The 25,553-nt window shown below is 46.6% G+C and overlaps 1 protein-coding gene across 3 annotated transcripts in view; it reads left to right on the plus strand.

Annotated features, from left to right (window-relative positions):
* Positions 1-25,553, plus strand: part of RBFOX3 (RNA binding fox-1 homolog 3) — a 347,425-nt gene that overhangs the window by 247,044 nt on the left and 74,828 nt on the right. The window contains exon 3 of one of the 3 annotated variants that reach the window (XM_053375574.1): positions 5,944-5,993. The exons of 1 other annotated variant lie outside the window; for it this stretch is intronic. Coding sequence is in view for 1 of the 2 variants with exons in the window: in XM_053375571.1 (XP_053231546.1) it covers positions 11,258-11,275 (18 nt within the window). In the remaining variant the exon portion in view is untranslated. Of the gene's footprint in view, positions 1-5,943; positions 5,994-10,906; positions 11,276-25,553 lie in introns of those variants that run through there. One more of the 3 variants, XM_053375571.1, reaches the window with a different exon arrangement.

Genomic DNA, 25,553 nt, shown 5'->3' on the forward strand with positions numbered 1-25,553 from the left:
TAGATCAGGACGTTGTCGTGGCATCAAGAGGCAGCTTTCTCTTGCCCAGATATTAGATGCTGCATTAATAGCAAGGGAATGCTCCAAATATCTCCATCCATCCTGTGTCCTTTCCACTGCCCCCACAACTCTGGCCACCCTGCCTGTAATGTCTGGAGTGAGGAACAGTGTTTTTACGAAGCCACCATCATTCTGGGGTGCGCTAGAATGTGATGCCAACATGTGAAGGAGAAAATCCATTTATTTGGGCCTGGCTGGTTTGACTGCTTTGCCATGCTAGCTCCCCATCTGTACCCTTGAAAGCGAAGTATTGGCAGGTGGTTTTATGTTCATATTAGCCTTGCAAGCTTATTCACTGGTTTTTTTTTCAGAAATAACTGGTGTCCAACGTATGTGCACGTTCCTACACAGTGCTGCTGGATCAGACCAAAGGTTCATCTTGCCCAGCATTCTAGCAGCATCTAGCCAGATGCCCCTGGAAAACCCACAAGCAGCCATTGGAGCCAGGTGGCAGAACCTTGCATGAGTTCACTGATGTGAAAAAGAACTTTCCTCTATCTGCCAGTAAACTGCAGTGGGGGACTCCAGATTATAAAGTTATGAGAGACAAAGATATCCTCTACTTCCCCCTTTTTTGGGGAGGAGGCTGCTTCTGCTTTCTGTGAAACTGGTGACCTTTCAGAAATGTGTACCTCAAATCTCCAAAGCTCAAGGCAGCTTCCTACAGAAAATAAGCAAGAAGAAGTTAATACGCACCATACAATCAACAATAGAAGCAATGCAAGAATGCAGTGCCCCCACCACCCTGCCAGTGTCCGCAAGCCTTTCAGAAGGAAGGGTTTTGCATCCTCTCTGAACAAATAAACGACGAACCTCAGTAGAGAGGCTGGAAAAAAGGCCTTACATCTTCCCCACAGATTCCACTCCTCATGTGGTCTGGACGCGGAGGCCACACAGAGGTTGCCCTGCAGAACACAAAACAGTCTCTGAGGTCTGCTGGTTCCAAGCCAGAAAGGGCTCTAAAGGGTTACAGCCAGCAAATGAATGGGATACCTGTGCAAGAAAAAAAAAACTGCAGTGTATGATGACAATCCCGCTTCCTCGCCCTCCATCGCAAGGTGGCTGCTGGCCAAAGTACCCTACCAGGACAAGCTGGGCTAGTGTACTAATTATTACTACATTTATGACCACATGGTCCCTGGGCAGGATATATATGTGGGAGGGGCATTCTAAAATTCACATAATTCATACCGAAACATTGAACACCATTCCGTGGAAGGAGTTGACCCCTTTCAGTTCAGACTACTTACCGTGTTTTTCGCTCTATAAGACGCACCAGACCACAAGATGCACCTAGTTTTTGGAGGAGTAAAACAAGAGAAAAAAATATTCTGAATCTCAAAAGCCAGAACAGCAAGAGGGATCGCTGCGCAGTGAAAGCAGCAATCCCTCTTGCTGTTCTGGCTTCTGTGATAGCTGTGCAGCCTGCATTCGCCCCATAAGACACACATACATTTCCCCTTACTTTTTAGGAGGGAAAAAGTGAGTCTTATAGAGCAAAAAATACGGTAATTGTGCCTTCAAGGCCTGGAGAAAGAGGTTCCTTTTGACCTGCCAATGGAAAGCAAATAATGTAGGTCCAAGAAGCACCTCAGAGTGGAGGCCATTCCTTCTTCCTCACCACGGAGAAGACCCCTTAATGTGCCCCACCACACCATCACTAGGGTAAGGTAGTGCAAGTAGGGCCTCTCCTGCTGGCTTTAATCCACTGGATTTTCTCCTCCCTACGTGTCATGCACAACTAGCGTGAAGAGCAATGTTTGCCTATGTTGCCTGTGCAGAGCCCTCACCCCAGCGGTTCTCTGATTAGCTGCTGGAAACATGGCCCCCTTTCCCTGTGCAAAAGCTCTTCTCATTTAATTAAAAGTGTTGACATTGGGACCAGCCAACCCACCCACCTGAGAATGCACCGATAAATTAAACATTACGCTTTTAATGGCCCATAAAGAAACTCTCCACTGTTGCTTGTGCATGGAGAGGGACAGAAAATAGGGAAGAGGTAGGGGGCAGGTTATATAGCCAGATAATCTGAGCTAATGAATTTAATTAAACAGCAACATTAATTTTGGAGTCGCAAAGGAGGAGGAGACAGGATGTGGGACATAACAGGAGTACTTGAAATGCCTAATAGAGAGGGAGGGGAACGGGGAAGTGGACACAGTTTACTTGGAGGGTCTTTGGTTCACTCAAAGCTGCTGCCCATGCGGTGATGGTGGTACATATTTATATAGAGATATATATGTGCTGTGTTTTAAAAATATTTGTTGTTTTGTGGAATGTTCTAAGTGTCTGAGTGCACAGTTGGAGTGGACAGGCAAAGTAGAAATTACTGAAATAAATAAAGCTCTAATGTTGCCCCCTGCTAGGCACAGTAGCAGCCAGTGTGGAACCATTGAGTTGCTTCAATTTACCTGGACAGGATGGGGCGGGGAGGAGTGGCAGGGAGGTCAGGGCTCCATTGGCGCACTGGCGGAACAAATCCATCCTAGGAAAATGCCTTTGCAGGTAGGGGTACTCCAGTGTATAGGAATTTTAAAATCTGGAGCAGGGGTGGCTAACCTGTTCCCCACTTCTTGATCTAGAAGTAACCTTTTTTCAGCCTGGGGCCAGTCCACTGTCCCTCAAACCATGTGGTGGGCCAGACTATATTTTTTTTTGGGGGGGATGAACGAATTCCTATGCCCCACAAATAACCCAGAGATGCATTTTAAATAAAAGCACACATTCTACTCATGTAAAAACATGCTGATTCCTGGACCGTCTGCCAGATTGGGAAGGCAATTGGGCCGCATCCGGCCCACTGGCCTTAGGTTGCCTACCCCTGATCTAGAGGCTTGAATTTGGTACTAAGCCCTGACATGGATTGTCCCCTGTGACCATGGTCAAATCCTCTACATGGGTTTTGCCACTTGGGAAAGTTATAAAGTGTACCTATGTCTTCCCTGGAAATGTTTTGATTTAAAAGAGACAAGCAGACTGATAACCTGGTGTTGCTTGGGAATTCTAAGGAACAAAACAAAACAAAAATCAGTTTTGAAATCAGTGGTTAAAATCAGCACCATTTAGAAAGGTTCATCTGGATTCAAAACGGCACCCAAACATAGACAAAAACCTCCTTGATCTCAGAAACCATCATGCAAACTTTGCAAAATTTTAAGAAGTGCCCAAATGCATAGCTAACAACTTTCCAAAATATATAGCAAACAAGAATGAAATATTAGAAATAACAAAGAATCTGGGAGAGAGAGGATATACTAAAGGATAAGGAGGAAATCACTTTGTAGTAGTAGTAGTAGTAGTAGTAGTAGTAGTAGTAGTGGTGGTGGTGGTAGTTAATAATAATAATAATATTTAAAAAAACTTGTGCTAAATAAGACTGGTCTTCAGGTGCTTCTCTCACCTCCTATCCTGCATGAAGTTTGTTGTGTGTATCCTGTCTACAACTTTGCATGCTCAAGAAGCACCAATAACCAGCAGTCTTCTCACCGTGATCCTCTTTAACTGGGTGGCCTTTTCCATCTCCAAACTGCCCTTTTTCCCAACCCAAGTAAAAGCACTGGCTAATCTCAAAGGAAAGAATTACCTAGGAATCACAAGGGAGGGAGTGCTCAAGACCTTGGGTGGAGACCCCGTCAGTAGCTGACACCGTTCATCACTGACTTCTGTCCTGAGGCAGGAGGAAGATGTTGAATTTCTTGCTCTGATTATAAGCAGCAATGTGTGTGACACTGAACTGTATTGCATTAGCTGCCTGCAATTGTCCAGCAAATTTCCTTTTTCTTTGTTGATTCCGCTGTCATGGATGTTGCAGATACTGTAGTTGTTGTTGATTTTGGGTTGTTGTTTTCTACTCTCTTAATCCCTGCCTTACTTGATCGTGCAAGAGTGAACTGGAACTCTGTGCTGCACAAAATTCTGCCTGCTCACATGATGATGTAGTACTTAGTTGCACTGTACCCCTCACACGAGCTAACCTGGCTAGTAAGATTTTTGAAGGATGGCTGGCCATTGAGGGTGCAAAGGTGCCTGCCTTGGTAGACGTGAGGATTTGGTAATAAATTGTTATTGGCACTGCCATCTCACCCCCTTCTATTATTTATTTCCCTAGGGTCTTGTCAATATGTCTGGGTCCCTAAACACTCCACTGCCAGGATTCGCTTATGGGAGTGCAGGGAGATGACTGATCTCAGCACATGCACCCATGGGATAGATCTGAGACCTGCATCTCAGCCACAGGGGGCCCAGGGTCTTCATTTAGCAAGTGGGTTTTTTGGGTTTTTTGCAGAATGAGGGCAGCACAGAGTTTCTTTGTAGTGGCCGTGTTACTGCCAGGCTGAGTTGCAGAGGAGAGCTTTCTGGGCGATTTCCAGGGAAGCCACAGTGATGGGGGCGGATATTATCACGGCATTAATGGAAGCGAGCGCCGGCCTAATGAGCTGTGATTCTCCCTGAATTGGGTTCACAGAGGCAGGAATTTCCATAATTGATCTCCATACCGTATGTCACACAGTCAGAGCACCCAGGAATCCTTAAAAGGTGGTGTTGGCTATGAGTACAAGGAGCGGGGCAAGAGTCAGAACTTATCCTCAGCAACAATTTGCAAAGAGGAGCTTCTCCCAAAGCAACTGTGGCTCTGAGGAAGCAAAACTCCAGAGCTCAGTAGCAGATGCAAAGGATTTGTTGCTCCAGTAAAGCCTGTTCATATGTTTGTGCTTCAGCTGGGAGCACATCTCTTCCAAAAACTAATCCATTCGCTTAATTTGTACTTGTATCTCCCTTTGGCACAGAGGTGTTCACAGAGTTGCATGGATTGCAAGAAGCAGAAAACTAGAGGGCAGGACTGGCCCACCCATGAGGCAAGTTGAGGCAATTGCCTCAGACAGCAGGAAACACAGGGGCAGCAGATCCCGATGTAGCTCTTCATTCCCCCCTTGTTCCTAATGTCGATCTTCACTCACCCTTTCTTCCCTGGAAGGCAGGGGAACGCCATTTTGTGGTTCACCTCAGGTGCCAAAATGTCTTGGGCCGGCCCTGCCTGAGATGCACAGAGCACTTTGTTAGCATTCCTCAGTCAAGATGCTTAACTTCTATGCCTTCCTGTAGATCTGAAGTTCCCTTATTGCCCCCGGCCTTGCATCCCACCCAAATAACTGTAATGACTGATTTCAACTAGAAAATAGCCTTTTGACAAGAATCAGCATTTACGTATGGCATGCCTGAGTTGTTGAAGAGAGGGAATTGGGGTCATTGGAAGCAGCAATGCACAGGCATGGCCTCAAGATGGCTTGGGACTGCTTATGGTCATGAGGATATTAGCACATGGGAAACTTGAGCCTTTAACACAGTGTTTCCCAAACTTGGGATTCCAGCTGTGGGGTTTTTTTTGTACTACAGTTCCCATCATCCCTGACCACTGGTTCTGCTAGCTAGGGATGATGGGAGTTGTAGTCCAAAAACAGCTGGAGACTGCTTTAACATAAAAGAACAAAACAAAGCATTGCATCTTCTGGGTAAGTAAACGACCTACCACAGCTTAGCTTTGCAGCAGTGTGGTTGTGAAATTAAATGGCTTCTCTGAGCTCATTCAGGAAAAAAATGTAGGATCATGCATTTGTAATAAAGAGGTTTAAACCAGAACACGGCAGGCTTCATTCAGTGCCCTCTGACCAGCAGCTGGCTCCTTGGTTGACTTGTACAAACAGGAGCATGGATCATATTGCCGCTCAGTTTCTGAAGCCTGGGCGGGTTTCCGGAATCTCCTAGGAAGATAATAACACATGTTCGGAAAGAATGTTGCCAGTCAGCAAGCAAATGGCATCGACCGTGGGTGTGTTAGCCATAACAATAATTGATTTCAATTCTTCCTTCTCTTCCCTTTCTTAGAGAGCCCAAAGTGACTGAGCACCACGGGGGAAGCTTGGCTGATTCCAAAGGTAACACAAGAACTTCCTTTCCTTGACACAGAAGCCTGGGGGTGGGGGGAGAAGGAGAGGCTGTTGAGGGGAGGCCCCCTCTTCACCCAAGTGTGAGTCTAGGGACCACTTTGGTTTGCTCAGGCATAATTCACTTAGGAAAGGCATAAGATGACAAGATCATTGTTCTCTAGCAGATGCACACAGGAGAAAGGTCCACGTAGGTTCATATTTAATCTCAAAAGAGAAGAGCGTTTGGTCAGGTGCCATCTGCTGAATCTGCTAAATCTTATCTACAGTGCTAGTATCCCAGAGCCTGGAAGTGAAGCTAACACTTGGTAATGTTGTGGTGGTAGTAAATTAATGATGATAATTGATCATCGTTGTCTTCGTCGTCATCATTGCTTCCAGATGACTTGTTCATTGAGCATTCATCCTGCTTTGCTTATTTGTAGGGAGATTAGAAAATGTCGGCTGTTTTTTGAGCATTTACTTGAGTTGGTTTGCAGCGAGATTAGATGAGGCTGCTTAAAAGCAAGTGTCACCCCACATTTTCCAGTACACTTTCCCATCACTTTCCTTACCACAAAAAGTCAGAATTTTTGGGGATGTGAGTTTGTTGCACGAGAGTTCCTACTTAACTATAAACGTGCAAACTGAATATGCTGGTGTGTGGTTGAATCCCACCCAAATTAGTGACTATCTGGAAGCACCTATTAATAATAATTGATGTAAGGTAGACCTGTTTTGTTAGGTATACTTGTATCACAAATGAGGACTGAGGAATGGCTGTCTGAAGTCACCTAAGTGAGTTTGCGACTGAGATGGGGTTTGACTCATGGGCTTCCTGGCTCATAGCTTAAAAATGTACGTAGCTACAACGCCAGATCAGTCTTTGGAAAATGAGGAGGGATTAAACTCACTCAATATTTTTGCTGGTACTTTTAAGATAAATGACGGATGAGTCGCATTAGCACCATAGGGCTTTCCCCTCTCTTCTCCTCACTCCCACATGCCTCCCACATTCCCCAAAACAACTTGGTGGGGGTCAGGAGACCCCCCCCCCAAGGAAGGAGAGGGGAGATGGTTTCATCTGACAAGCAGACATGCTTGTGCCAACAGAACCATCTCCTAAGCTCCAATTTGAATTCCACAGTACGTGTTTTGAAATGTTTTGTGAAATGGATTTGTATTCTTAAATGTTGTAGCCGCTTTGTGGTGGATTTCTTCAAAAAGCAATGTATAAATCTCACAAACAAACAAATAACGGCTCAGGATCATAGGCTGCCCACCACTTCATTACACTGGTAGTCATCCCCAAGATCTACCAGAGTGGTAGAGATGAGATGTGTGGCTTCCCTTTTGCTTTGTTTTAAAGTGGATAGTTGAGAATTATGATGATGGTGATGATTATGATGTTACTTCTATTTAATCATTTCAGTAATTCTACCACCACCCCACAGAGTAGGCTAGGATTGTTCTTATTACTACTACTATATAAGCTCTTGGGAGAGGTTGAGAATAACGGCTTGTCCAAGGTCACCTAATGTATTCATGGCAGAGGCAAGATTTCTACTAGAGCAAGCATTGCCAGCCTGGTGCCCTCTTGGCACTTTCAGCTCCCATCAGCCCCAGCCAATGTTCCGAAATGATGAGTACAGTAGTTCAAAATCTGAATGGCACCACTACTCCCCCAGTTCCCAATCCATACTCTGATGCCGCACAGTTACACAAGGCAGTTGTGTAGGTCCTTCTCCTTCTCCCAGTCATGTAAAACGTCAGACGCAGTATTCTTGCACTCTGAATTTCCTCACCCCAGCTCTAAGGCATTGGCAAATGTTTACAAGGTGCGCACTTACCATGGAGCCTGCAGCACACCCAAGCCTTGTTCTCCTAGAGGTGCCAGAACTGAGTTCTAGTGGGTTCGAGTTGCAAAAAAGCCCTGGCCCTCAGCATCTCCACAACTGTACCAGAGCTCCTTCTTACAGTCACATAACCACCCCAACATGAACAGCAGAGCCCTGTGGAAGGTTAACTCTGGGGCAATGTACCCTGGAGAAGCTGAGGAGTTTGCTCGAGGTCTGTAGCAAAACTCGATTCATTTGCTAGTTTAGTGTGAGCTTCTCGCCTGATCTTTTGATTGGCACCATTCAGGGTCGTTAACCAAGATGAGAGTCCAGCCTGGTGCCAAACAGGTGTGTGTGATTTCCTAGTGTGTTAATTGCAGATGGATTGTGTGTGTTCATGTTGGACAAAGTCATTTATCACCGTGCCACGTTCTTGCTGGAGTTATTCATGCCCCAAAAAGTACACAGCCTGAGAAGCCTGTGCCCAAGGATAGAGAACAGGGGCAAGAGGCACACACGTGCCACAGAGTCTCAGGCTTTGGTGTCACTGGGACAGTCATCACTGAGCAGTCAAGGTCTTGGCTTGTAAGCACCCAGCTGTCAGTAACTGCCCTGCCTTCCATGCAGAACACCAGCATCCTTCTGACATTGTAGCTGATGGAGGGGTTAATGTCAGCCCCTGATCTGTAATTTAGGAAGGGCAAGAATAGTTATTCACTGTGCTGAACTCTGGAGAATTGCACACTGGGGTATAATCCAATAATGTAAAACAGCAGCTGTGCCATAGACCAATCAAATCATTGTATGAATTAACAGAGAAGCAAATCAAAGGCTACGCAGCAGAGCACTTGGCTTGATGATTGTATTCCCGAAAGGACCAGGCCCTCTCCCCCTTGGAGAGATTTGAAGGGGGAAGTGGGGTTTAACAGGTGCAAGTCCCCCATTGCCATCATGCTATGTTGGGGGGGGGGCAGAGCTGTGCCAATGGGATATGTGAAATCTTAAAGGGATAGAAGCCCCTGCCCTTTTTTAGAGTCTCACCCTCCTCTCTGAAGCACACAGTTCAAGTCCTCTTCACATGTGCATATAAGAGGCAGGTTGGGGGGGGCCTTCACTCCTCCTGGGCTTGGCAGGACCAGCAGAAATTCAGCACAGTTGAGCGGGACATTGTGTATGCTATTGAGAAAATCAGGTGGGGCTTCATTCACTTAAGGCATTTTGTACCATTTCTGGGGCATGTATCCTGCCCTGTTTAATTTCCCCTTCCTTTGTGGATAGAGGAATAATGTGGCCTGATGTCCAAATACATTAGCTTGGCGTTCTAGGGGCAATGGAATCATCCAAGGCCCCAGTGTTCAGCTTGCTCACCGTCAGGGCAGATGGAGCTAAATGTTGCACAGATGAAGTTGATGCTGCTCCATTTCTGTGTCTCCTTTCTTCCTGTTAGCATCTCATATAGCAGGCATAGGCAAACTCAGCCCTCCAGATGCTTTTGGCCTACAACTCCCATGATCCCTACCTAACAGGACCAGTGGTCAGGGATGATGGGAATTGTAGTCCCAAAACATCTGGAGGGCTGAGTTTGCCTATGCCTGTCATATAGCATAATGCATGTTGCAGTGTCCTTATGCAATGCATTTTGTGGTCACTAGCAGCCAGCAATGAGAAGGCGGGTAAACTCATGGTGTGGTGTCACAATGAAGGGCGGAAAGGGAGGTGGTGCGTTTTGTAGCATCTAGTCCTGCTCTTGGGCCATCAGGAGAAGCTGGAAACTAGGGTTACCTGTCTCTTCACTGCTCTTCGGTCCAGAGACACCCTGTGTCTTGAGAAAAAGAGAAGAAAAGAAGTTAAATGGGCCATCGCATGAGAGTTCTCCTTTAAAAGTCACTGGGAGTTCTCTCCAGAATAAGGGCTGCCAAAGAATGGACACTGGGCTCCGGCAGACAGTGGGTGCTTTGCCAAGAGAATGAAGGTTACTAAGGCAGGCCGAGAGTGCAGCCTCCATTTTCTGGTTTGGAGGAGTGTCTTGGGCATGAGGTTGCTAACAGTAGAGGGCGCCGCGGCACACAAGAGGCCATCTGGGTGCTGATGTACAGCTCCCACTAACCTTTCTTGGGTCCTTCTGGCATGCAACTGCCTCTGAGTCTGAAGCCCTTGCATAGTCCAAGAGCTTAGCGTGGATTGAACAATATGGGCAAAGCACAGGAGAGTTAGCCAGTACTCCGCAGCCTTTGATGCCCAGGTAACCCCATTTCCCGCCTCATAGCCGTAATCAGAAACCCCAGCCTAGTAGAGAGATGTGCTCTCCCCATCAGCGATAAAACGAACACCCTGTTTGGGTGGCAAGCCTCGCAAAACCTCCCTGCAGCTGTGAGCATGGCACCAACAAAATTAGCAAGATACTAGATCAGGTCCTTTCGGAAAGAAGCTTAGCTAGCAAGCTTTTTGGGACACAGACTTCCCCCCACAGTTGACACAACGAGTGTCTGATTTTAGTTAGGCCTTGAGGCCTTTATTTTCTATAACCTTGGAGTTGGGAGAACTGAATCTCTTGTCAGCCTGGAGGCTCGCTGCCCTTTAAAACAGGGGCTGTCTGTGTCACCAGCTGCCCTTGTCCTCCTTAATCACGGCAAGACCTGCTTATGGTAACAAGCCAAGGGCCAGAGAGCAGCAAGAATGCCTGGAGGCTCAGCACCAGCAGGGAGGAAGCTGGCACCTCACAGGTTAATTACATGAGCGGCCAGTTTCCTTATTGACAGGGTAGCTTGGAAAATGCTGAGGCAGGACATACACTGCAGAGTGTCAGAGCGGCGGGAGCCTCCGCTCCCAGCTGCCTCTCTCTTTCTCTCTCTCTCTCTCTTTCTCTCTCTCTCTCTCTCACACACACAAACACACACATACATAACACGCATCCCCACGGCACAGAGCCTCCACCTCCACCCACCCCATCCACGGCAACCTGTCAAGTGAGCCCGCTTGTCCGTTTGCTGAGGCGCCTCTTCTCTCACATCCGGCCAGCAAACCCTGTGCTGCCAGCCTGCCCGCCCTGCTCCAGGACCTCTGTGGGAAGAACAGGTCTGGCTTGCTTCCCTCCTTTTTCCCTCCAAGGGGCTGGTGTTTTCGTGGTTAACCCCACAGAAAACCCAACCTCCTGTTGTCAGGGTCTTGCTCCCTTGTCTCAGCTGCCGCCCTCCTGGAAGCCACCAAATCCCCAACCCCCACCTGCGATTCCTTCACCAAGTTGGCACGTCATTTGCCCATGGCAGTCTCCGAGGAGGCACGCGGTGGCCTGCATCTGGTGTCAACGGGACCGCGCCTGTGAAAGGAGGGAACCCCGGTCAGCATCCCAGGACGGAGAGAGCCAGGGGTCCGGGGAGACACCCAGCGGCCTGGGCCGGACCACCTCTCTGTGGCTCTGTGGACATCCCGGCTGCCAGCATGATGATGTATTTCTGGGTAGGTCCCGGCTTTGGGCGAGTCCCGGTTGCCTCGTTTACGTGTTGTTGCTAGTTTCCAGAGTTTTGCTGGCTGTTTGGAGGTGGGTGTTGGCAAGCAAGGGGTTTTGCGACTTCCTCATTGGCTGGTGGGAGCGGGCCTTTGCATTTATTTTCCTGTTCCAACCCCCCTCCCCAATTCTAGGATTTTGCTATGCGCTCTGGATGGACTCTTGGTTAATCTGTCCAGAGGATATTCTTCCAAGTGTTGTTGTTAGCAAGGTGAATTCTTTGGTTTTGATGCTTAAAAGGCCACTAAGGGGCCAGGGCCTAAACTGAAGGTGTGTGGCTCTGCAGGGTTCTTTGGCACCTTGTCTCTCCACCCTGTTGTTCTCTGGAATCACAGCCGAAGGCAGTTGAAGCAGTAGATCTCTGTCGGCCGGGCAAGAGCCAACTCTATTTATACGTATTACTTGGAAAAGTGGAATATGCTGGAATTACAGGTGAACCATCGCCTGCTGTCCTAGGAGTGTGTCTTGTGAGTGGAGGTTAGGACAACTTAGAGGATCTTTCAGCAGCCCTGCCACTTCCCTGTACCTTTCGTTATCATTGTGCCTGAATTCCCGACAGATTAGTCCGCATGGAATGAAATCTGAGGCCCCCTAATTCATTGTGTGTTCTGTTCCAAGCAGAACTCCATGTCTTCTCCGGCTTTCTCTTCTGCACCACTGCCCTCATGCAAAACTGGAATACGTGCAGTGCAAGGGGGGCAGTCTGCCACTGAAAAAAGGTACCGAGCAGCTGGACTATATGTGGAAAGGGCCTCTCTGAGCGCTAGTCCTTTAAGCCGTCAGCATCCTCCTTTTAAATCTACAGGATACTACTGAACGCTCAGCCAGGTGAAGAAGGAAACAATTATGAAACCCAAGAATACGCTTCAGCCTTGACTGCACGTTATCGGGGTGAATGAGGGCCTGGCTGGGAATGCAGTGCAGATTGAAGATGAATGGCGCTGGACCTTAGTGCCCCAGTGGCAGGTGTTAACTTGTCTTAACATTTCCTGGGAAAGCCAATGCCTTATTCCAAGAGCTTTGTTGGAGGTGTTTCTCTATCTATGCTTGGCAGTTCCAAATTCTTATGAGAGTACTGAGTGGAAGGAAACTGCTGTCCTTTCCTCTTCCCCCAACTTATTGCCCAGGCAAACTAGAGTGTTTGATTTTACGTTTCTGTGGTCCAGCTCCGTAGCAGGGTGCTTCCAGATGAGCTGTTTATTGAGCGTTGATCCTGATTTGTTTGAGGGACGACTATCGAAAGTGTCACCCCACACTTTCCTGTGCATTTCCCCATCACTTTCCTTATTGCTAAAAGTCCGATCTTTTGAGGAAGTGGGCTTTGCTCAAGACTCCCCAAACCGCTGTAATTGCAGGGCAAAACAGTAGCCATCTGGAAGAACCTGCAGTCAAGGCAGTAGGGTTAGATCTTGAACAAGAATCAAGAACTATTTGTAAGGCTTTGTTTCACTTGCCTCCCAGTATTTTTTCGTCGTAATGCTAATCAATGGAAAAAATCTAAATTTGCATATAGATTTAGATGAATTAGCATATGCAGATGATTAGTATTTAAAGGAGGGACTTTTTTGCTATGGCAGGCGGTAACTGGCAGTGACCAACAAGAAATGGATTTTGAGGTTGCTCGATAAAAATATCAAACCAGTGTGTGTGGCTGATACCGCAAAGGTAGATTCCATTCTGGGGAGCCCTAGAAAATGAATCGAAAACACAACTGCCAATATGATAAAGCATTTATCCAAATATGTAGTGCGACTGCACTTGAAATGCTGTTTGGTCGTCACACCTCAAATAAGACTTAATGTAGGACTGGAAAAGGTGCAGAAGAGGGCAACCAAAATGATTGCTAGAGCAACTCCCCTTAAGAGGAAAGTTTACAACATTAGGGTATTTTAATTTAGAAAGAAAGGCAAGCAAAGCGGGACATAATAGAAGATTTTACATGGTGCAGAGAAAGTGGAAACAGAGAAGCTTCTCTTGCTCTCAAAATGCTAGAACTCAGGGACATGCAGTGAAGCTGAAAATCGGAAAATCACAGAACTCATAGTTATGCTATGAGATTCAATCTCACAGGAGTCAGTGATAGACACCTACTTAGATGACTCTGAAAGAGCGTTAGATGAATTCATGAAGGATAAGGCTACCAATAGCTACTAAGCATGACGCCTGTATGTTTACCTTCAGTATTAGAGGCCACATAAATCTGAATACAATTCTGCTGGAGAACAATGGGATGGGGCTGTTGTATTCTGGTCCTTCGAGCTTCCCACAGACATCTGGTTGGCCACAGTGAGAGCACAATGCTGAACTAGTTGGATCTGTGGTCTGATCCTGCGGGGCTCTTCTTACATACTAGCTGTATGACATTTGTTTAAGCGACTTCAGCGAAGTGAATCTGAATTTCTGTTTTACTTCAAATGGTACTTGTAGACCCAAACTAGGAAAGGTCATCATACACTAACCCTTTGCTGTAGGAAACTTTGCCCTCAGATATCCAGGCTAGGTTCAAAGCAGTCTTCATCAGTCTTCATCCAGCCTTTTGGACTGCACTGCAACTCTCATCAGCAACAGCAAGCTGCCTGGGTCTGATGGGAGTTGTAGCCTAAAATATCGGAAGGGCACCAGCTTGGCAAATCTACTTTAAAAGATGGGGCCACGAAATGCATTTGCAGTCCAAGAGAATGACCAGCACTATTGCTGCCCAGTCCCTGAACACGTGAGCCTGACTCACAGTTTCCCTGGCTGGCTGGAATAACACTTGCAAAAAAAAAAAAAAAAAAGGCAATTGGACTGTGAAAGTGCAATATGAATTAAGAATGGTAATGGAGCATGTGCAAAGAAGACTGGAAAAGGCAGTCCCTGCTTAGGCTTGGTAACAGCATTATAATGAATAGAAGTGGCTTGTGTGCTTTTGAAAAATGGGTGTTCTCATAGGCCCAATTTAAAAGAAAAGGGGGGGAAAGCTGCCATCTGATTCACAACAATTTTCTTACCCCGTAAAAACAATGCTGGACCTTCCTCTCCAAGCTTGTGTATTCAAGGCTAATATGTGCTCCACCCATACAGCTATAACTGGCAGCACCTTCCAGCATCTCAGCAGCTGAAACAGCCACAGTAATTATATTTGAAGGTACTGGGGATTACAGTCGTACCTTGGATCTCCAATGCCTTGGCTCCCGAACAAATCGGCTCCCGACCGATCGAATCCTGCGAGTGAGTGTTCTGGTTTTCGAACGATTTCCGAAAGCCGAACATCCGACACAGCTTCCGATTGGCTGCAGGACGCTCCTGCAGCCAATCAGAAGCCGTGCCTTGGATTTCGAATGGTTCCAGGAGTTGAACGGACTCCTGGAACACATTCTGTTCAAGAACCAAGGTACGACTGTATTTAGGTCACACATTAGGATCGTCCACATTAATGCATATTGCAGAAGGCCAGGGCTGTTTGTATGAGAAGAAATAAATTACATAAACTAGACCTGTGTGAGGGACGTGGGTGGCGCTGTGGGTAAAAGCCTCAGCGCCTAGGGCTTGCCGATCGAAAGGTCGGCGGTTCGAATCCCCGCGGCGGGGTGCGCTCCCATCGTTCGGTCCCAGCGCCTGCCAACCTAGCAGTTCGAAAGCACCCCCGGGCGCAAGTAGATAAATAGGGACCGCTTACTGGCGGGAAGGTAAACGGCGTTTCCGTGTGCTGCGCTGGCTCGCCAGATGCAGCTTTGTCACGCTGGCCACGTGACCCGGAAGTGTCTCCGGACAGCGCTGGCCCCTGGCCTCTTAAGTGAGATGGGCGCACAACCCCAGAGTCTGTCAAGACTGGCCCGTACGGACAGGGGTACCTCTACCTTTACCTTTAGACCTGTGTGCCTCCCTCATGCCAGTTTGAAGGGTGGGGGCATGAGTGTGCAGGAAGCACACTTTTTGATCAGTGATGAAAATGAGAGACAGAGAGATCTTTCTACAAAGAAGGATTGCAAGATGCCCCTCAGGGCTGATTCTCACTTTGCATTTTATACTCTGGTATGCATGCACAGAATTAGCCACATGTCTAAAAAGCTCAGTAGTGAGAGGCAGGAAAGATCAACCCACAGCTTCTGAACTTTAAAAAAGTAGTTTGACTATACATATGTCCATTTCTTACCCTTGATATGTTATGCATATCTTTAGTTATGAACAAAACATAAAGCAAGACTTTTCCTTTATTTATTATAAAACTTCATTGGCAATGTGAATTCCCGAAAGTCCTTTATTTTTTACATCCTGGTGGACTGTTATAGGTCCTTGGGTCCGATATGTTTTTCCCTAGGAGTTTAGGAATGAAGCTGAGCTGTGGATAGGGACAGGTTCTCTCAGCTAGCTGAATGGGATTGGACAGTATGGTTTAAAAAGCTGTGAGTAATTCTGATGATATATAGGATAATCAGCGTCAGAAATCCCTTCTCCCCCTGTGCTCTTCCCTGACAAGCCATGGGCCAGAGGAACAATCAGGTGCATTGTATGGGCCCATGACAAAAATGCAAAAATGTATAAAATATCTCTGGGCAAATTAGGGTTGCTTTCAGGAAACCCGCTTATTGAGCTTCCACCCTGATTAGTTTGCTCAAAGCTTGTAGGGAGGTTAGGCAAAGTCAGCTATTGAGCATTGGTTATACAACACCCCATCAAGCAATCATTGCCCCATACTTTTCAGTGCGTTTCCCCGCTTATTGCAAGAAGTCCAGCTTTGCAAAAGAGGACTAAATCCACCTTGACTGTTCAGTTTGTATTTGCTGCCATGTGATTGAATCCAATGGGGAAAGAGCAAAGGTCTGAAAGCACCTTAAGATGGAAGGAGGAAGGGCACCTAGCCATCACACAAACACACCTTGGTAAGTGAAGGGCCAGGAGATCTGAAGCCCAGCCCAGAGACTTGGAGCTCAGGTCCCCTAACAGGTCCCCTAACAACACCTTGGGCAGCAGGGTTAGGAAGGTGGGTGATTGTTTCAGCTGCTCAGGAACCCCAGGCTTGGCCAGACCCTCAGGGACTGATTCAGTGAAAGCCAATGGCTTCGAACTGTGGTATGGCTAACTTGCAACATTTTCTCCAGGGTGGTGCAGATCTTCTTGCAGCTGGGTTATAAGTGCAAATATCTGCAAGTTGCCTGCATCAAGAGAAGGGGGCTGGCAGCAGGTCTCTTCTCCTTTATGGCAAAACAAAATGAGGAGAGAGACAGATTATTTTTTAATCATGGAAAAGGAGAAGATGTCATCCATGAATCCACTCCCTCACCTCTTACCTCTCATACAGGTAGACTGCTCCCATGAGCAATTATGTGCCTGGGTATGCCTGTTGAATTAGCACCTGCACCACCAGCTCTGATTGCAAGCTGATTACGGAACTACAGCCGTTTGGCTGTCGTTCGGCAGCTGTTGCTGTCTGTGGTCACCACTGACCACAGTGCCTAGGACATTCTACAGCAAATAGCTAAGGAACTATCCCTTTTATAATGATAACAGCAGAGATCTGAACATCTCCACAAACCAAAGCTGGGTGTCAGAGTGGTACGGCAATAAAATAGATGAGAAGCAGAAAGGGACGTGCTTAGAAATGAGTTGAGGTGTGCAGGGAGTCGGGTGCAACAAGTGGTGATCTTGAATTACCCTCTGTACCCTTTGACTCAAATCAAAACGCCTTTGAAGTGACAGTGCAGAGTGGTGCCGTCAGGGCAATATTTTGAGGAGAAGGGAGCCGAACTTGCAGGAGGGCCACCCAACGCAGCATTATTTTGAAGTAATGCTCCCCGTATAAGACAGCTCACAAGGCCATTAAGTCCACTGTTTAAAATTACCCCGTTCTGTGCGTATCTCCTTGTGGTCATTGCAGAACACAGTCCTGCAGTGCCAGCCTCAACCCCCTCCACCCCCAGATTTCATCCACTATCATCATCATGCCTCAGAGCTTGATTTGTGCTCAGTATATTCTCCTGAAATGTTTCCCAGAGCTTGGTTCTCATTTAGGATCACAACCAGTCCTTGCAAGTACATTTGCACAGACAGTACATAGTCAGAGGTGATTCAGCCTGTCCTTGTCTCCAATTAGCCAGAGCCTTGACACTAACCACTTCACTACCAAAAAAATAATATTTTTTTTAATGAAAGGGTTACAGACAGGAAACCATTATTCCACATTATTGCCCCATGATATTCTTGTAAAGAAGCTGGTAAAATGCCGTCTTGACTATGCTACCACTCAGTGGATTTGTAACTGGCTGACTGACCGAACCCAAAGGGTGCTCATCAATGGTTCCTCTTCATCCTGGAGAAGAGTGACTAGTCGGGTGCCACAGGGTTCTGTCTTGGGCCTGGTCTTATTCAACATCTTTATCAACGACTTAGATGATGGACTCAAGGGCATCCTGATCAAATTTGCAGATGACACCAAACTGGGAGGGGTGGCTAACACCCCAGAGGACAGGATCACACTTCAAAACGACCTTGACAGATTAGAGAACTGGGCCAAAACAAACAAGATGAATTTTAACAGGGAGAAATGTAAAGTATTGCACTTGGGCAAAAAAAATGAGAGGCACAAATGCAAGATGGGTGACACCTGGCTTGAGAGCAGTACATGTGAAAAGGATCTAGGAGTCTTGGTGGACCACAAACTTGACATGAGCCAACAGTGTGATGCGGCAGCTAAAAAAGCCAATGCAATTCTGGGCTGCATCAATAGGAGTATAGCATCTAGATCAAGGGAAGTAATAGTGCCACTGTATTCTGCTCTGGTCAGACCTCACCTGGAGTACTGTGTCCAGTTCTGGGCACCGCAGTTCAAGAAGGACACTGACAAGCTGGAACGTGTCCAGAGGAGGGCAACCAAAATGGTCAAAGGCCTGGAAACGATGCCTTATGAGGAGCGGCTAAGGGAGCTGGGCATGTTTAGCCTGGAGAAGAGGAGGTTAAGGGGTGATATGATAGCCATGTTCAAATATATAAAAGGATGTCACATAGAGGAGGGAGAAAGGTTGTTTTCTGCTGCTCCAGAGAAGCGGACACGGAGCAATGGATCCAAACTACAAGAAAGAAGATTCCACCTAAACATTAGGAAGAACTTCCTGACAGTAAGAGCTGTTCGACAGTGGAATTTGCTGCCAAGGAGTGTAGTGGAGTCTCCTTCTTTAAGCAGGTCTTTAAGCAGAGGCTTGACAACCATATGTCAGGAGTGCTCTGATGGTGTTTCCTGCTTGGCAGGGGGTTGGACTCGATGGCCCTTGTGGTCTCTTCCAACTCTATGATTCTATGATTCTACTTTGCTGATGAAAGCACACACGCAAAAAGTGGCTTATTTAACTACTTGGCTCGTGAGAACCACCAAATGTTGAAAGTTGCTTTGAGTATATGTATTGGATCTGTCTTTCTCTGACTGATGTGAGAGAAGGTTCTGCACAAGTATCCCAGTTCAATTACCAGAACATAAGTGGCAGGGAGGAAATGGGAGTAAAAAGTAAGGGTGAAACCTAGGAATTTTTCAGTGGGTTTGGCTGCAAGCTGGCTGTTCACAGCACCAGAGGCCAAGCTTTGAAAATTAGCAGTGTGTGTTCTTCACTGTTTAAATTTTCTGAGATTTCCCTAGTTGTTAGATGGAGGGTATCGAATCTAAGGTTTTTAAGGCCCAAGTGCTAGGAACTCTAGCTATTATCTGGGTAGGAGCAGAGGGACCGCAAGGCAAGAAGGGGCTGAAGCCATTGGTTTGAGTCCTACCCAGAGCAGGAGAAAACAAGCTTGCTCCATCTTCCGTGTGACAGCCCTTCAGATTTTTGAAGATGGCTATCATATCTCCTCAGTCCTCTTTTCCAGCTAAATATACCCAACTCACTCAACCGCTCCTCATAAGGTTTGTTTACAGACCCTTGATCATCTTGATTGCCCTCCTCTGCACATGTTCCATTTGTCAACATCCTTCTTAAATTGTGGTGCCCCGAACTGGACACAATATTCCAGGTGTGGTCTGACCAAGGCAAAATAGAGTGGTACTATTACAACCTTTGATCTTTTTGAAATGTGTTTCAAATGCACTTTAAATGTATGGTGTGTACACAGCCTCTATTATTCAGTTATTGTGAGTAAGCCTTTCCTAAGGGGGTGCTTCTGTTTCTTGTCACACAAACCATAATCTCCATGGTAGTTGTGAGTTTTGTGTGGGTGATGGTTGCTGAAATGTTGTGGCCATCTAACAGAGCATTCCTGCAGTTCTACTAGTGGCACAATATCTCCCTGCACAACCTATTTTGTTTATTGTTGCTGTTATTGCTGTTTCCTTAGAGGCGAAGCCATCTTCCACTCTACAACTCAAATTCAAATATGCTAAAGGGCTTGTCTAGCCTTCTGCAGTGCAACCCTGTTCATGCCCGCTCAGAATTAAATCCCATTAAGTTTAATGGAACTTACTCCCAGATAAGTGTGCATAAGACTGCAGCTATGGCAAGCACAAACTGAGCCAAAGACCAGCGTTGTTATCTCTTACATGTATTCATACTCCTGCAGCAAAGCACCCCTCCTCCATTCCACAGGCTTCTTTCCTTTTTCCTTCTTCAAAAGCTGTGAATTTTCCTTTTTGCAGTCACCCCAACTGTTTGCCCCGCCACCAAGAAGAGCCTTGTTAATTATTCTTACATGATTTTTGCGAGTAGAAGTGAAATTTGCAATATTTTGCAACAAGGCACCTCTCCCATCCATAGCAGGTTCTAAAGGCTTAAAGGAAGATGATGGAGAGAGGGAGAGAGAGAGAGAGATGCATATACTTTAGTATTTGCTTCAGAAATTGAGGACTCAGGTCCACGCTATTTCAGCTCTCTACCAACCATGGTTTCCTTGTGTCTCATTCCACTTCCTTTAGCTAAACTCTGTCTTGGCTAAACTGGAACACCTGATTCCTCTCCCCCAACCCCTTCCTCTTTAGTACCCCTTCTTGCTTTAACTTATCATCCCCTCTGTGAGCATTAGAATCATAGAATGGTAGAGTTGGAAGGGACCATGAGGATCATCTAGTCCAACCCCCTGCAATGCAGGAATCTTTTGCCCAATGTGGGGCTCGAATCCAAAATCCTGAGATTCACAGTCTCATGCTCTAGAAGAGAGATGCGAAAAGATGAAAAGGACCCAGAGAGGTGGTAGGGCTTATGCTCAGTCCATGAAATGTAGTAAAAGGCACACTTCGGTCCTTCCTAGACTGGCAGCAACTATGGAATTTCGAAAATTTGCACCAGTCCTACCTATATCAGTAGAAACAGCCTCTTCAGAAAGAGGAAATGTGATGACTTGAGTGCAGATCTGGTGGTAAATGAAACCAGCTGTGCAACTTAAGAATATAGGCAGCATCAGCCCAGTTGTGCAAGCATCAGGGATACAGTCCCTTTTTCTCCCACTTTAGTGGGGGGGGGGAATGGGAAAGGTTATTTTACCCTTAGTGATTTCTTTGCATAACACACATCTGGTGGTTATGTGGCACTATAATATCAATATGTTCTCTACTGCATCCCTGATTGGCAAGCGTTGTGTAATGAAGATGAAAGATCCCTTAAAAATGGTGTTGAAGCAGCAGGGCTGCGAACAGGTATGGGGGTGAAAGGGAAGGCCGCTAAGTCAGGGAATTTTCCAAGGGGCTTTTTACATCTTGAAAGCTGACTTTTCATTTAAAAAAAAAAAATACGCCCATATATTACACACAAGCACACACAAAATCAGTGAAGCTGTATCCTAAGCTCCATTGCTTTGAAGGAACTCCATTGCTTTGAAAGGAACTAGCAATTTTTTAAAAGTTGGGGTTTCTGGATATTTGAGCTACATTGGAGACAGCCAGCTGGCTCTTATCATTGGAAACCTGCTTGCAAGGGTGAGATCAGGAAGGTAGGAATTACCTGCCTGGTTCATTCCCAAAAAACCATCCAACCTATTATCCTGTCTCCCACAGTGGCAGCACCTGATTGCTTCAAAGCTTGGTGCCAGACTTCCCATGTTTTGGGCAGATGGGGGCTAATCTGCCCCAGGAAGCACTCATCCAAATGGCCCCATGTTGAAAGCCAGAAGATTTATATCCTCCTCCTTAGTTTGGTCATAGTAACTCATTTTTCTGGAGCATTTGATCAGAGCTTCCTGGCCTTCCAGCCTACAAGTAACCACCGGGACCATGCAGTATCAACTCCTGCACAAAAGAGAGGATGAGGTGCAGAATTTATTCCAAATGAAAAAAGCAAAGCAATCTTGGTTCAGATTTCTGGAACGCCAGTGAGCTCTGCATTGCCCCAATAAGCTGCCCAGTGCTTGTGTACATTAGCTGCTACGATATGGGTATGTCAGGACCATTGCATTGGGACAGGGAAATGGGTTAATGCTTCCCTTCTTCATTGTTTTGAAGGGCTCATCCACACTTACGTTTGCTCTGCATTTCCAGGCACAGGTCGGGGCTTTCCAGGTCTGTGTCTGAGCACTCCCCCACCAGCCCCACAATTTCCCCTTTGAAAACCCACTCTTGCCCGCTGAATCGGAGCAGGCAATCCACAGAAAACCTTTGTTCCGATTCAGCATTAACATTGTAGAATTATAGGATTGTTGAGTTGGAAAGGACTCTAAGGGGAATCTTGGACACAGACCAGGTGGGCGTGGACCTGTTCCTAGAAAGTATGGGGAAACAGGTGAGTGTAGATGAGCCCCAAGATTAAAATCACACACACAGAGAGAGAGAGAGAGAGAGAGAGAGAGAGAGAGAGAGAGAGAGAGAGGTGGCTGTCGTTTCATTTGTTTTTAATAACACAGGAAGATCTGATACTGCCATCGTGCCTAGTTTGGCCCCCAGTATTAATAGACTGGCATATGGCCAGACGTTGCTCATAGTTCTCAAGTAGTATGAGCTTTCAGACACCCCAATAAGTCTGCATGTAATGTGGGAAGGACTTAAAGACTGTGATTGCTAGGGCTGCAATATTTTGCTGCTGTCAGCACTTACCTAAGAACTCCTTGGATCTTACTTCTGAGTAAACTTGTAAATAGGCTTTGCTTCACTGCAGTGGAGCTTTGTTTGCTCAGCTCCAGGTCTGTCTAGTCCCACCCCCCCACCCCCCGGTAATCTCTGTTCTTGACCCATCCTGGTGGCAATGAGTCTTGCAGGTTAATTATATGCTTCCGTAGTGACAGATTTATCCTCGGCTTCATATGCACTTTTCCCCCGGTGCCTGTGTATGAGCTGAGTCAAGAAAAAGCAGGGAGACTCATCTCAAGCCTATGTGCGCTTATTCAGCTTTGGGGGGGGGGCTCTTTCTTTCTTTCTTTCTTTCTTTCTTTCTTTCTTTTTGCATAGATCCTTTCCCAAGACCCTGAGTTGTGAAACGGTTACTGCCTTTCGCAGCTCAACCTGCAGGAGAAATGATACTCTTATGTGTGAGGAAAAATCCACTTTGCCCCCTGCTGAGCTGCCACTTGATTTGTGAATTAAACATTTATGCTGCCTTAGCAAGCAAGAATTCTAAGGAAGCTTTTCTTCCACCCTGCACATCATTTATAAGAAAGCATTTCGGGTTTTCTCCCACTGAAGCCAGTCAGCGTCTAGTTTCTGGGGAAAGATGAACCCATGCTGGAATCTGGAGGAAGCAGGTCTGGCAATGGTCTGAAAGAGGTAGCCGGAACAGGGGACTGTCAGGAAGCAATCATGTACCCACTTCAAGGTCAAGAAACAGAAAATGAGAGTGGTCAGAGAGAGAGAAAGATGCCCTTGAAAACTCCAGGCAGGTCTCAGGGAAGAGACAACTTGTTCCAAAAAGTACCAGATGCTATCTGAGTCCTTATATCAGGGGTTGCTAAATTGCGGCCCTCCAGGTAGTCATAGAATTGTAGAGTTGGAAGGGAACCTGAGGATCATCTAGTCCAGCCCCCTGCAAGGCAGGAATATGCAGCTGTCCTATACGAGGATCGAACCTGCAACCTTGGTTATTATCAGCATCATGCTCTAACCAATTGAGCTATCCATGTTGCTGGTTTAGAACTTGTACCATCCCTGACCATTGGGCTTGCTGGCTGAGGTTGATGGGTTGGAACAACATCTGGAGGCCCCCAGGGTTCCCCATAAAGTTCCTGGGTCTAAGTACCTCGCCCTGGCCCCTTCCACTGTTGCTGGATAGTGGGAATGCATAGAGGGGCATCTTTCTGGCTTGGGTCTTGACCAGAGAGACAGCTCTGTTTCATCTCTTGCTGCATATGCTAGCTGTGATGATGGCTAGGTTTGGTACATGATGCATCTGAGGGCAAGGATTTTGGTTTCTCAGTGGGGTCTGGCTTGGAGGCTGCAGTCCCTGAGGGCCTTATCTTGGGGTTCTCAGGTTCAAAGGACTCATTATTCTGATGTGCCCTAGTTGCTGGACCAGCTTCTGTAGGTGGTGCAGCTGTGACTCAGTTCACCCATTTCCATCTGGCTCACTGTCCAAGTCACTGGGTCGTGGCCTTCAGTAACCTGCAGACCTCTAAAACTATCCTCATCCTAGTTCCTTAAAGGTCTCTCAGCTTTAGCCTTCATTTCTCCTACTCTGCTAAAACTGCTGCTGTCCCGCCTCTATCCCTGACCCACTGTAGTTCTTCTAAAGCACTTCTATTTATTCCTGATGTTTTGAGACGTGTCTGTGTGTGTGCACCCTGAATTTCAGGTGACTGCAGCAGCAGGCAAGGAAGGTTTTTGAGCCAGGCAGCTTAAGAGAAAGAACCACTATTGATTAAAAAGGTGGCAATTTTATTTAATTTTGTTGCTCTGTCAGTAACAGACATATGAATAACTCGGAATATAACTCTGCGGGCGGCAGGAAGGGAAGCACTACAGCTTCGTGGTAGAATGCATGGTTTCATGCAGAAGGCTTCAGGGTCAAGCCTGGGATCTCCAGACAGAGATGGCCCTGCCTGAAAGTGCAGAGAGCTCCTGCAGCTCAGAGGAGATAATACTGAGGTAGATGGGCCAATAGCCTCACTTTATATAAGGTGACTTCCTTGGTTCCTAGAGTTCTCAATCAACTGTGCGGAACCTTTGTCCCTGCAGATGCTGCTGCACCACAACTCTCATCGGCCCCCGGGGATGATGGGAGTTGTAGTTCAGCAACATTTGGAAGGCCAGGGGTCCACATCCCTGTTCTAGATGCTGTGATTTTTCCTGCTGCATTCAGGCCCACTAATTAGTGATGGCCATCAACTTTGATGGCTTTTGAAGAGGATTAGACAAATGAATGGAGGATGTAGCTATCTGTGCCTCTTGGGATTGTACCCTAAGCATGTATAGAGATGTACAGTGGTACCTCGGGCTAAGAACTTAATTCGTTCTGGAGGTCCGCTTTTAACCTGAAACTTTTCTTAACCTGAAGCACCACTTTAGCTAATGGGGCCTCCTGCTGCTGCCGGAGAATGATTTCTGTTCTCATCCTGAAGCAAAGTTCTTAACCTGAGGTACTATTTCTGGGTTAGCGGAGTCTGTAACCTGAAGCGTATGTAACCTGAAGTACCGCTGTATATGGAAGCAGGCACAGGTGTTTCTACTGTGGAGTGAGTCTGCTTCCTCCTACCGTTGTTCCTCGAAGAACACACCCAGCCTCTGGATTCAAGTACTGATTGGTGGCTCTTCTTCTTCAGCCCTCCCACATGCCACACATGGGCTGCCCACTTCCCCCTCTGAAGCAGCTGGCATATGGATCTGATCAAACATTTTTTGCGTGCCATTATTATATTCTTGAAGAAGTACTCTGTTAAAGGCAGCAGGGGTGGCGGGGAGAGGGAGGCACCTTCATGAGTGATGCAGAGGTAAGCCAGTCAGCACTCTGCACATCTGGCTTCTGCTGCAAAGCATAAAACCAGGATTTGCCTGTGCTCAATCCAAGAGAGGAGGCTGTACTTCTTTCCAAAAAATGCAGTGTGTGTGCTTCTCCAGCAGCCTTAACACTAAAATCATGTATATTTGTAATGACCCTGAAAAAAAAATAGCAGGAGGGGAGTGTCCTTTTTACCTTGTATGTGAAAATTCATTTCGCGCTACAGCAGGCCGCACTTAATATGCACTGCAAAACGAAACATTAAGGACTGAAACAGGGAAGGGATAGTGCATGGGTTACACGTGTGATTCCAGGACACCAACATAATGCAAGGCAAAGTTAACACGGCACTGCAAAAATAATATTTAAAACCGTTGAAGAAATACTAGCTTCCTAACAAGTTCTGGACTTTGCTTCCTGTAGC

This window comes from Podarcis raffonei, chromosome 2, assembly GCF_027172205.1.
Source record: "Podarcis raffonei isolate rPodRaf1 chromosome 2, rPodRaf1.pri, whole genome shotgun sequence".
Lineage (NCBI taxonomy): Eukaryota > Metazoa > Chordata > Lepidosauria > Squamata > Lacertidae > Podarcis > Podarcis raffonei.